The 13708-nt window shown below is 40.3% G+C and overlaps 1 protein-coding gene across 1 annotated transcript; it reads left to right on the top strand.

Moving 5' to 3' along the window:
- Positions 1–4105: 4105 nt before the first annotated feature.
- napba (N-ethylmaleimide-sensitive factor attachment protein, beta a) lies at positions 4106–13687 on the top strand. Its single transcript, XM_072390569.1, has 10 exons — positions 4106–4328; positions 6656–6735; positions 7195–7311; positions 9558–9604; positions 9681–9758; positions 9859–9914; positions 10524–10608; positions 11235–11339; positions 11458–11526; positions 12677–13687. The coding sequence occupies exons 1-10, from the start codon at positions 4231–4233 to the stop codon at positions 12827–12829; spliced, it is 888 nt and encodes a 295-aa protein (XP_072246670.1). The 5' UTR covers positions 4106–4230; the 3' UTR covers positions 12830–13687.
- Positions 13688–13708: the final 21 nt, after the last annotated feature.

The following is a 13708-nucleotide window of genomic DNA, read 5'->3' as shown; positions in this document are numbered from 1 at the left end:
TCAGTTTTAGTCATGTATTTTTTTGTATTTACTCTTTAATTTATTATTGAGATCCTGGGAAGATATGAATATAAGTTTCTGGTAATTTGTTTAAAATGGCTGTTAACTCGGGACATTTACGGTGGTCTGTAATGTTTAAAGGGAAGGAGAATCATTTCCTAAGAAAGGAAGTACAGATATAAAAAAAAATGTATTACTTAAGCTGGAACATCCTCTGAGTTCCCTCGGACCTCTGGACCAACGGTCCAGCATTCACACTTTTATTCGATGTGAGGGGTCTGAAAGTCTCCTGCCACTGCATGACTTATTTATTTTGATGTGAACTTCGTACATAGTCGACACTTTGGTGGTGCATTCATTTATCAGTTGTTATTTCACTGTAATTAAGAAGCAGGAACATAGTTTTCAAACACTTTCAGAGTTTTACGTTGTTGTCAAAATGTAAAATGAATGGAGCTTGTCCCTGTTCGTACAGTGATCTTCCAGAACAATATCTGCTGGAACATTTTCCATGTTTTGTTTATTTCTCTGGACTTACCCATCTAAAGTCGAAGCTGCGTTCAACAACCTTTTAGCAGGGAATCTTTTCTTTAGATTTAGGCAACTGTTGACTGAGCTGAACCTTCCGGTCCACAGTCTGCAGGCGGCCTCCACGGCAGTTTTATGGCATTAACTTGGCTGTTAACTCCTCAAGCAAGCATCACAGTACCTCATTATTCAATAAATTAACTGTTAAAACATGCTTAAGGCTGGAAAGTGGCTGAGATTCTCCAGTAAAAGGCCTTTTCTTGAACGCAGCCCTGCTTTAACGATTATACTGAGCATGCTTTATTGTGCTGGATTTCTCCACCGGTTGAATTGTTTCTTGTTTTATTGAATGCTATTTGAAGACCAGCTGAAAAACTATTAAAATGTTTGTTCTAAAGATGAGCTGTCGTGAGTTTATTCAGAGCTTGCTGTTCTGTGAAAAGGCATGTTAGAAAATGCAGTTCAACCCACCGGGTTTACGTCTGTTTGCTAAACTTTGCTGTTGTGATGTTGTGTGTGAGCAGGATAAGGAGGAGGAGAGTGTGGCTGGAGGGGAATGAGGACTTTCAAGCTGAGAGACAGCCTGTCACAGAGGATTTATTGGACTACATCTAAATCTCTTGGAATCTGTCTGACCAGAGACAGAAAAATTAGCAAAACCCAAAATATACAAGACAAAACTGCTATATGTAAATCTAGGTTAAATACAAGGCTGCAGCAGAGTCCTTAGACAGATGTTGCCATCCTTCATTTTATAAAACCAATTAATTAGATGTAATTGAGTCCATTGCATTAAAAAAAATCTGAAATAGTGAGTGAAAAGATGCTGGTTTACATGTTACTGATGTTTAATGTTTTAATGCTGCTCTGAAATTACAATTAAAGGGGCCCAATGTAATCGGTATGAGCTGATAAAGGCTTTAAAAATGGAGCATCAGCCAAAAAAGATCAATTCTTGGGTCAAATAAAGTCAAAATCGTGGGATTGTCACTGCAGATCATCCAGGTTTGTTAAAGTAGGTTGGAAATGTTTCATAAAGTCGAAATTAAACTTTTAATCTATGAAAACAAAAAATACAGGAACTACAATTACAGTTTTGTTATGGGTGACTTTTCTACTGTTCATTGTGTGTTTTTGTTGTATATTTATTTGCATTATCTGCTGTTTTTCTAATATGTGAAAATACGCTGGATCAGAAATTAGGAAACAATAATCTTTCAAATGCTGTAAAGATGCCACTCTTCATAAAAGACAAAATGCCTTATTTTTAATTATTGTGAGAGTTTTTTCTTTTTAAACAAACATATCTCAAAATCAGAGCAGCTCTGAATGGGAGATTTTGTTCTTGGTGATAAAGCTGTAGACAGTTATTACTAGAGATCAAAGTTTTAAGGCTTTTTCTCATCTCATTGTCTTATCTTGTCTCAGGCAGCAGTGATTAATTTACAAAAACAGGCTGCGTGTATATCACTAAAAGCCAGGAAAACCTGTATTTAACATGTAGAAGTGAGAGACCTAAACTGAGATGAAACAAAGCAGAATACTGGGCTTTACATTCATTGCTGTGTGACTCCACCTGACAACCAATGAGGCCTGAAACTTGTGTGAACCTTTAAATTGTGCAGTTTAGCTTTAAGCTTGATTCTGCCGCCATCTAGTGTCAACAAGCAAAAAGTGCAAGTACAGTTTTCACGTTCATAATTTAGAGAACTGTCTGATAAGAAGAGATCACTGGGGAAAAGGGATTGTTTGTAGTGGCTTGACTCAGATGAGAAATGACATCGAAGCAACAGTTAAATGAAGGTAAGAGAATAAAAAGGCTAAGTGACAGTGGCACAGATGTCAGCCGTCACTGGGCGAGAGGTGGAGTGCATCCTGGACAGGTCGCCAGTCCATCACAGGAAGAACAAGTTCAGTGACTTAGAAATAAAGAGTGGAAGAGGAAAGAGCAAGTGGAATAGCCAATATTCACAAGCGGAGACTTCAAACAGAACATAAGCTTACGCGGTTCTCTCCGGGTTCTCCGGCTTCCTCCCACCGTCCAAAAACAGCATGTTAGGTTAACTGGTTGTTTGTCTCGTTTGTCTCTGTGTGGCCCTGTGATGGACTGGCGACCTGTCCAGGGTGCACCCCGCCTCTCGCCTGGTGACTGCTGGGATAGGCTCCAGCCCCCCCGCGACCCTACCGACGGATTAAGCGGATAAAAGTTGAAAATATTCATTCAAACCAACCAACCAATACTCATGTTAGTTGATGCTGTTTGAGTTTGCATCTTGAGCATCTAAAGTCGCAGTATTTCTATATGACGTGTGCAGGCTCGGGGCCCCACAGAGAGAGACTGTTTCTGTTCTTGTTAACAGAATAACGCATGAAAGAGACAAATGAGGCCGTAGTTTGAACACAAAGCGGAAGAAAACAACAATAGATTTTGTGGTATTTGGGGCTGGATTTTGTCCTTTGGTTTCTTGGTTTTCTGGTGTTTTGTTCTGTTATTGTCTCCTACGTTATTGAGGTCAGTCTTAGTCTTCTTCCTTTTCTTCCTGTTCTGTGTTTCTTTAATGATTGCCCTCATTCTCTAATTTGATTTATTTTATGTCATTCCTCGTGTTTCTGTGTCTTGGGTGTGCCTTGCTGGGTTACTTAGTTTTGTCTTCTCATTATGAATTAATTGGCTTCCTGATTTTCAGTTTGAGTTCAGAAAGTAAAGTCTATGTTTGCTTTTTACCAGCTACCTCCTGCCTGTTCTCCTGCTTTTAGGGTCCCACTCCCATTACTCACTGTGACAAAAATGATCAGATCCAAAATCACCCAAAATTCAGTACAATGTGAACAATCTGTTTTACAAAATGAGGCACAAAGCTACGATAATAACGACAAGAAATATCACAAAATAGCAAAAAAATAGATTTCAAACAAAAACAAAAATGTGCCATTGAACATAGATACAAAACTGCAGAAATTGGGCCACAAACTGACCACAAAGAGAAGGAAAATTACATAAAATGACCATGAGGAGATGCAAAAGCATCCATGATGCTCAGAGTGACCAAACTTAGGCAAGACAGAAACATAATTTGATGCAAGAGACCTGAACCTGAACAGAATGTGGTCAAATGTGACCAAAACAACGCTGATAAAATGTAAAATTACCCCAAAGATTCACCGAATGTTTACAAATGCATTCAAATCACTGATAATAAGACAAAGAATGACCACAAAATGATACAAAACTACGTGTTTGTGGTCATTTCATGTTTTCAGTCAGAGTATATCTGACTGTCTCTGGTCTGTAGACGCATCAAGATCAATTAGGTTTAAATATTTGAACATTTTCAGAAGAATTAGCCCTCATGGAGTCAATCAACAGTGCTGATAGGATTGCTGAGTCAGTGGCAAATGGGATCTCCTCATATGACTGTGGAAAAACTGGAGGTAAGCTCGAAAATCTGGTTGAACCGACGCTCTATAGTCCTGTCTGAACGTTATCTTTTGCTTTGCACCAGCTCATGACTTCTATTTTCCGTCCAGCAGGTGGTGACTTTGAGTCGCAAATTACGTTTCGCTCTCGCCTTCGAAGAAGAGCATCATTCCCTCAGCATCAGCACCAGCAGAGACGTCTTCCTCCGCTCCTCTTCTCCATCCACTGCAGAGCACCGGCCTGTTTTCCTCCCATCCCTCCGCCAGTGGCAGACACAGCTCGCCATGGACAACTCGGGTAAAGAGAAGGAGGCCATGCAGCTGATGGCTGAAGCCGACAAAAAGGTCAAAGCGTCCGGATCCTTCCTCGGAGGGATGTTCGGGTAAAGGATGCCCTCCTTATCTGTTTACCAGTGGCGCTCATTTTCGCATGGGGGAGGGATTTCTGCATGCAGGGCCCCTAAAACACTGCAAGGTGTTTTTTTCTTAACCGATTAAACGCCATAACATTGGCATATTGTTCTTACCATACCGCTGGGCGTCTGCTGCTCAGTAATCAGCGTTAAACGGGCCAGACCAAACCCTGCATTGTTCACCTTTGCATCTTATGATCGTGATATTCATGCAAATGATTCTTCATCCGTTCAAGGGGTGTTAACTTGAACTGCGTGACGGTATGTCCTTATGAGACATTTCAGTTCGCACCTGTATACCATAAATCAAATCATTTATGGTATTAGTGTCGAGATGTTTAAAATGGGAAATGTAAATGTGCGTCCTCCTGCTGCTGTGGGGTGAGAACGGGCCCGGAGCGGGCGTGAGGCCGAGCGGAGGGTGCAGGGAGGCGGGGAGAGCTGCGGACGAAACGGCCTGATGCGGAGGACGTTGTTCTATTTGTGTGTGTTTTGTTTTTTGTGTGGATCGGAGTGGGCCTTGAATAACGTAGGAGGGGCGGATGTTTACAAGTAAAATAGGAACAGAGAGGATGAATTGCATTTGGCCTGAGAGATAACGCCAATTGCTTGACTGATCAGGATTATCGATCGACTTCTTTTTGGGGAAATGGTCTTGGGACATGCTTTTCATGTTGGAGGGCATGATTTGTAATCAGTTGTGGGAAAATGAAAGAGGAGGGCAGAAAGAACCAAACAAATTGCGCCTGAAACAAATATTTTTCAACTGTATTTATAATCACTTCACAGATCCTGTTCATCTGCTGTAGATAGTTTTTTAGGCCTGACACTTCTTCTTTTGTCCTCCACTTGTCCAGTTTCCTCAAATGTTTTAAGGACACACTGCACACCATGCTGTAAATAAGTGAAAAAGCAGCGAATGTCCAACGTAAAACTTTGAAAGACCTTCAGAAAGCCTGGAGAACTACTGCTCAAGACCACTTTGTATCGTTCCAAGAATGTTTGGCTGCTTGGAAGCAAAATATAGAGAAATGAGGGGTGGATTTATGTAATTTTACACATTACTGTCACAAGTTATTACAAAAAACTGTAAATAATTACATGGAAACATCAAGCATTAAATATGAACCATTAGAATATAATTAGAATAAGAAGGAGCAGCTATAGTTAGCTATGAGAAGAGGCAAATGTGGTCTTTTCATCTTCAGTGTCCAGCCTGGTTGAAGTTCATATTGTTGGTCCCTGACCTTTATATTCACCAGGAATGCAAGTTTAAATCTATCACTGGAAATCATCTTCCTGTCTACCAACTTTAGTACGTCTCCACTGATGTCTCTATTGAAAGTGTCACAGATAGATGACTGTTTTCTGTAATTAGACAGTGTCCTAAAAGCTGGGATATGAACTGGGTCACGTCTGAGTTTCCCTCGTGAGCACCAACATGTTTATTTCATGAGCCTCTGGTGTGGTCCCTTAGATCTGAGATGCCACCTGCCAGCGAATAGAAGCGGCGTTGCTTTTATTATAGATGTTTGCTACTCCCACCGGTGCAGTCACATGTTGTTACTGAACATTATTGTTTCTACATGTGTCTCTGATGAAGATGAGCCACGTGGCATCTACTCCACATCTTTTCTAAAAGTTCTTCTTTGGAAGAGGGAAACGAAGTCCCCAGTTGTCGAATAATGAAAAACATCTTCTGATTGAGCTTTGCAAACCACAACAATTTATTGATCCTCCAGGCAGGGATTGTTCCTAAGGAAGATGTTTTTCCTTCATTGTTTACAAAAATAAGGTACTGTAAGCAGCACAAAGGAGCCATGTCTTCATGGCTTCCTTCAATCTTATCTAGAAAAGCAGCGACAGCTACAGATTTTTATGGTGAATCCAAATGAGCAAATCTTCTTCTTAGATAGAGGCAGAGCTGCAAAACCAGTGCTGTGGACAGTAATATAAAGTGATCCAGTTCAAGCTGCTTATATCACACCAGATAAGACACAGGTGCACAAATGAATTCAGTTTTCAGTGTGTTTGTTCATGCTGCAGCATCATCATCACATTTAGACCTCATAACCTCAGCGGTAGGGTGTTGGTATCCTCAGCTGCCCTCCACAGCGATGCCCTGCAGCTGCAAAGCAGGCTGTCTAGTTTCATGTGCTTATTTAGACAATAACAGTTTGCATCATCTAAAGCTAATCAGGAAGGGAAAACAAGCCTCACAGATTCATGAGGTTAATGAAAAAAGACAAAGAGATAAAACGATTTATTGCTCTCTGTCTCGTGTTTGTGTGTTTTAGGGGGAACCATAAGGTGGAGGATGCCTGCGAAATGTACGCCAGAGCAGCCAACATGTTTAAGATGGCAAAGAACTGGAGCGGTGGGTGTCGTCCACATGCACTGTCATCAAATGCAAGATCTGCACTTTGCCACCCACATGCACATTTATTTCAAAGCCTTTTTTCCAACCTGTCTTAACCTGACTGTTAAAGATCTCCTGCTACCAGCAGTGAGAGATTTGAATGCTTACAGGAGAAATAAGTGGGATGTTTATGTGTGCAGAGACCAGCGTGTGCTCCACACAGAGTAGAGGTGCCAATAATAGCTCATGTTGAGTGTAAATTAGCTGTTTAGATTTGTGCGTTTTCATGGTGTGCCTGATGTGTGTGTCGACACACTCGGTCACAAACACAGTGGAGCAGTGAGAGTAAAACTGAAAATAATTCGACTTATTTGGTTTTCTGTAGCTAAAAAGAAAATTTGAAATGCTTTTGGATTCTTAGCTTTTTAACTGTGACTCTGTGTGTGTGTGTGTGTGTGTGTGTGTGTGTGTGTGCAGCTGCGGGGAGCGCATTCTGTCAGGCCGCTCGGCTCCACATGCAGCTTCAGAACAAACTGGACTCTGCCACCAGCTTCGTTGATGCCGGCAACGCCTACAAGAAGGCCGACCCTCAGGGTGAGTGATGCTGTCTGACAAACACACAGAAAACCTCCAGAATCAAACGCACTGCAGCTCTGTTGTGTCACATTTAAAGAGAATGTATAAAACACAGAAAAATATTAGTTTAGAAGCTTGCAAACCACTGGATTCAAAGATAATTAAGGTGGTTATCACTTGAGCTTCAATGCCTTAAGAGACATAAATGCAGCCTTTGCAAGTTGCTTTTGATAGTCGAGACATAAAACCATACATAAATCTCAGCTGGGAGATAAAATCTTTATTTGCTGCTTGATTAAATCCTTTAAGATTTCTGGTTTTCAAACATCCACAGAACGGCCACATAAATCAGAGTCCCTCCATGTGTCGAGGGCTCTTGTTGCTCACTCTTTCACCCTAATTTGATTTTTCAATCACAGACTGCAGCACCTATGTGCTCAGCACATTTTTACTGTTGTTGGTGCATCTGGATGTAAGAATAGATCTTCCTGCCGGGTTTTGTAGGTGTACATCTTTCACTGTAGTCTACTTGTCATTCATTGTGAATCCTTTTCTCCCTATTGATCAAAAAGTGCTTCCTTCTCAGCGTTTAAGGCTAGAAATCTTGGCCACTGCAGACTTCTTAAAACTTTAGATGTGCATCAAGACATTTTGGACAACTATTTCAGCACATGTTGCCTGTCTCACACTAAAATTCAGCTGGAATTTCGTTTGCAATTACATTGACTCCACCTGCAATGGTCATGCATCATTTTTCTTTGTTTTCTTCAGTCTTAATTTTCTTTTAATTGATCTCATTGGTCTCGCCAGAACAAAAATATAGGATAAATCATATTTAACCAAATTCAAATTGTATTTTTTTAATGTTATTTTCTATTATTTTTCATTCCAGAGGGTGTAAAAATGTCCCACTAGGAACCTTGGACAGCCTTGGTGAAAATTTCTGATACTGATTACCTGATACTGAGAAACCCGTCCTGATCATTCGTATCCAATATGGTTCTGCAGCTTGTAACACTTAAGGAAATAAATTGAATTGAAATACTTTCTTAATCATATTATAGCAGTACATATATTATTGGATAGTCGTTATAAAGAGTCACTGTGGACAGGAATGATGTTCAGTACCATTCCTTCTTGCAGTGGAGCTGAAGAAGCCTCTGCCTGAAGACACTCTGTGTTGATAAGTTTGTGAAACTTTCTTTGTCTCACACTAAGACCTGCAGAGCAGTCTCCAGCACAGAACCAGCACAGTTCTTTGAGTCACTGGTTCTGATGCTGCTGTCAGTGTTTTGTAGTGTCTTAGATTTCTGTTTGATGGAATTTTGTTTATCCTGCTTTTCTAAAATCTAGCCACAGATTTATGAACGTTTTTAGGTGTGGGGATGAAAACACTCTCACCTCTAAAGTTCATCTCTTTGTGGAAGCGTGTTTACGATCTTTACTCGGTTGACAGCCTCCTTTTTGGCAACAAAATAAGCTCAACGTACGAGTGATCCACCTCCATGCTGAACAGTTGGAAAGATTTTCTTTTTATGAAATTCTGCAGCCCTTTTCGTCTGAACATACCACTGCTTATTGCAACCAGAGGGTTCTGTCTAACTCCCTCGTGCCAGTCTAATGAATATTTGGTTTGTCCTTCGAGATATCCTTTTAGCAGTTCTCTCTGAAATATCTCTTTGCCCCACACATGATAGTCAGTGGCTCCCTGTTGTTGGGACAAGGTTTTGAAAGTTATATGAAACTTTGAAATTTGCATTATCTAGGCTAAGCCTTAATTATTCAGACAAACAGAAGTTTTGACCAGAAGCAGGAAAATAATGAGTCTCTGATTACTGTTGCTGTGGTAAATTGGGCCTCCTTTTTTCCATCAAACCTGGTATTTTATGGCAACAACAATCATGTCAAGCCAGATCCATGTTTGAAAACATTCAGAATGATGTTAGGTGATGCATTATCGAGGCATGACAGAGGCCTCTGCACCGCTCCATTTCACAGACATGTTCAGGACTCAGAGGTTGTTATGTTGGAGGATCAAAATGGGTTCCTGTGTTGCTCGAGGAAAATGAATATCTGCGTTCTGCTGCTTTGTAGTGGACTTAATAAAAAACTGTGGGTTAGCAGGTTCACTGTCACAGAGGGAGCAAAATGAGAATGAAGAACGTTAATTTGACTTAGTAGACTCAGAGGACTTCGGGTAAGCCTTTGTTCTAAAATACTTCTAATAATATATTACCTTCTTTTTCTCATCCTTCTTCTTCCAGAGGCCATCAACTGTCTAAACCAGGCCATTGACATCTACACTGACATGGTAAGCCCTGCACCAGCTGTTGAATCCCCACCTATGTCTCGTCTTAATATAACACCCCGAATGTGTCTGATTAAAGGGTCGGTTTACCATCGCAGCCAAACATCACATCACTATAGCAGAGATTTATGAATCTGAGCTGGTGGACATTGAGAAGGTAAAATGAGGAGCTCCTTTCGTCGTAACAATTGTTATATTCTGTGTTTTTAAATGCATTATCTTACTGTCCTTGCTTGTATGTATGTGATTGTTTCCAGGCCATTGCTCACTATGAGCAGGCAGCAGATTACTACAAGGGAGAGGAATCAAACAGGTAAATGAGCTGAATTTGCCCTAAAAGCCAGATACATAAAATATACACATATGTTCAAAAAGCAGGAGCAATTTGTCAATGAATGAACATTTTTACAGTACTATTGTAATAATCTACTTATTGTTTAACAGATTATATTTCTAAAACATGAACATTTGCAGATTTTCTTTCTTAAAAATGTGTAACTTTAGCATTTTCTGTTTGTGTACAGTTTAAAGATGCTGCCTGGTAATCATGGAAAATTGTGTCCTGAAGATTTAAAGAATAAAAATGATTGAAATAACTGAGAATTTAACTGGCAACCTGATCTAAAATGAAAGTAGAGGAACTAGTTTTAGCCTCCCCAGCTTTTACAGGGTACTCTGGTGCAGTATTTCACATGAAAAGGCATCTCTTTGTGCCATCATTCCAAGCTTGCCAATGAATAATGCTGACTCACTCTGCTGTTTATTTATCACGGCAAGGCGTGCTGAGCTTTACAATGGGGCCAAACATAATTTGAATAAGAATATCAGTATGAAAGGTCAGGGAATAAAAAAAAACTTATTTTACATTCATGTGAGGAGGAGCCGGTATGTGAGCTAATGAGTTTCTTTGTTTGGGCTTCAGCTCGGCCAACAAATGTCTTCTGAAGGTCGGACACTACAGCGCTCAGCTCGAGCAGTACCAGAAAGCCATCGAAATCTACGAACAGGTACTGGCTGAGTGTAAGCCACCGATACAGCCTGCATTTGTTAGACAGTTAATGTCAGAGAGATGCTGTTGCAACTTTCTGTCTTTAAATTCAAAGATCCTCCATCAACGAAGTCCGAAGGATCCTAAAGCACATTTTATCAAATATTTTAATAAAACAAGAACACAAAAGCTAAAAGCTTTTTTGACTGTTCTGATGGTCCCCAGTTGCTTCCTCCGTACTTCACAGTCCTAATTAAGGTTACTGAAAGGTTACGATCAGGAAAACATCATTGAATTATGAATTCAAATACATTTTACTGCAAAAACCTTCGCCAAAGTTTTCTATAATGAAGCATCCTGCCACTGTTACCACTTTAGGAGTACTTGCAGTCCAAAATGATGCTTCAGGGGTATCCTGCATGTTGAAAATTAACATGGCCGCCTCCTGACCAAGCGTCAGTCTGTGATGAATTCAGAATGAGAACAGGTTGGAAATTCACAGTTAAAATCAGTCCAACAACCTAACTGAATCGTTTTAAAGGAGAATCTCACATTTCTTTTTTAATCTAGCTCTTAAAGCCACTATTGGAGATCAAAACAACAACCACTGTGGTCCTAAAACCTCTGTGACTGCGTGTGTTTCAGGTTGCAATGAGCACCATGGACAATCCTCTGTTGAAGTACAACGCTAAAGAGTATTTCTTTAAGGCCTCACTGTGTCACTTCATAGTGGACGAGCTCAATGCCAAGGTAACTACAGACAGTGTTGTCACAGATACATGCAGTCATACATATATGTGGGTTTGTTGCTATTGGCGGCAAACAGGAGGTTAGCTGCACCATGATTGCTTATATTTGTGTGTTTCAGTTGGCCATAGAGAAGTACGAGGAGATGTTTCCAGCCTTCTCAGACTCAAGAGAGCTCAAACTGCTAAAGGTATTTCTTTCTTCTGTTGAATTAAAGGGTTTATTTTAAGATTTTGACAAGGTTTATCACTGACATGCAGAATATTTATTTATTCCACTGCATTCTCTACACAACCCCCATAAATATACATGAATATTGTAAAATTACTGTTTACATTGTTATTCCGAGATCATGTTATCTGAGATTAAAATTTCTATAAACAGTCGTATATACAGCTGCTTTGACATCATCGTCATCAAGAACCTTTAGTTCAGACATAAAGGAACATATAGACAAAATAAGAACAATAAATATAATAACAAAAGGCACAATATCTCATCAATATCTCAACAAACATGTGACTGGCCCCTGTCCATGTTGGAAGTCTAAGTGCACCGTTAAATTCCATCTGTAACTTTATTTAACTTTGTTTTACTAGAATTGCACCACCAATTTGGCTGCATAAAAAGAAGTACAGTAAGCTCTAAAAAAAAAAAATATATATTTTAGCATATTCAATTTACTTGCCGGTATAATTGCTTGTGTGTACAATTTAAAGCACTGACGGAGAATGTCATCATAGTCACAAGCATCTCATGTGTTGCAAACTGCGTAGTTGGTCGGGGGGAGAGGGGGATGAGTGATCGATCATCCCAGGTCTTTAGAGTTGATCTGTTCTCCAGGAGCTGATCCTCTGTGAGCTGCTGGAGGTTCAACCAACCTCAGCCGGACACATGCACACCACAGTCTGTATAACTTTGGCAGTCTGAAAGCATAGCAGTCATAACACTGTACATCCATGCAAATTCATTAACCTGCACTATTTTTTGTCAATCTTCTTATTTATTTGTATACACTGCGATTTGCACTTTGGATTGGATGCCAAACTTAAATTCATAGTGCAAGACCTGTACTTTTCAATGACAATAAACTTGAATCTAATGTCATCTAAACCAGCACACTATAAGGAGACAGAATGGCCAAGTCATCAGCGTACATCAGATGATTACTTCAATAATCTCCTATCGTACACCCAGTCCTGCATTCATTACAATGAGCTTGCAATATCTTTTGCTTTTAAGTTCCTTAAAACTTTAAAATGCATCTTTTTATTCAGACCTGAAACACATTACTTCCAAGTCGTTTGATTCCTGACATGTGTTGAACTTTATTGCAACAGAAACTCTTGGACGCCCACGAGGAGCAGAACAGCGAGGCGTTCACGGAGGCCGTGAAGGAGTTTGACTCTGTGTCCCGTCTGGACCAGTGGTTGACCACGATGTTGCTCCGCATCAAAAAGACCATCCAGGGAGACGCTGGGGACCTGAAGTAGACAAATACTGAACAGGGAGCCGGGGAACGAGGGGGGCAAAAGAGAAGACAAGGGTCAAGGAAGTGGGGTTTTGGAAGGGAGAAGGGCGGGTAGGGAAAGATGTGTTAGGGTGGATAAAAGTGTTGATGGGTGGTGTAAGGGAGAAATGGTGGGACTCTGGGAGTTTACAGTTGTACATATCAGTCTGCATGTGGCCCCCACTCAACTAAGCATCACCTTTAAATCACTGTTAGATGACCCTGTGTCCCGTCCTACAGTATTGCTCCGTAACACTGGACAGAATTATAAAGAATGGGAAGAAAATGAGTGTGTGACAGAGAATGTGTGTGTGTGTCCAATGCATAAAGGTTATATATGCTATTTGATGGAAAAGTGTGAAACTTAAATAGAATATAAAGATATATGTTATGGAAAAGGGGTAAAAATGTTATTTAGGAGAATATTCATATTTATTGTCAATACTGAGAAATATTATTGTTTATTATGGTGCTCAGTGTTACAATTTGTCTTAATATTTTAGGTATTAGCCCCTCTACCTCCCTCTTCTCTTGTTCTCCTTTACTTCCTTCTCTCGTCATTTCTTCCTCCACCTCTGTCTCATCCTCTCCTTGCCCCAGCACCCCATCAGAGTCAGTAAAATCACCCATTGTGACCCGTCCGTTCTTTGTGTTCAGGCCAATTGGAGGGAGTGTGCAGTTGTCGCTGCCTTGTTTGTGCATGTCTGCTGTCATGTTGATGTAAGTGTTTTCCGTGTCGTGCTAACGTGTGAAGAACATACGTGTAGCCTGATATCATTTGTGTGAAATCAGTAAATATGTACCTCAGATATCGAGTTGAAATAAAAACATCATCTCTCAATATATCTGACTTTTTATTCAG

Source organism: Leuresthes tenuis, unplaced genomic scaffold (assembly GCF_036924035.1).
Source record: "Leuresthes tenuis unplaced genomic scaffold, fLeuTen1.0.hap1 SCAF_8, whole genome shotgun sequence".
In the NCBI taxonomy this organism is placed as follows: domain Eukaryota; kingdom Metazoa; phylum Chordata; class Actinopteri; order Atheriniformes; family Atherinopsidae; genus Leuresthes; species Leuresthes tenuis.
This window is presented reverse-complemented; position numbering and strand designations above follow the sequence as displayed.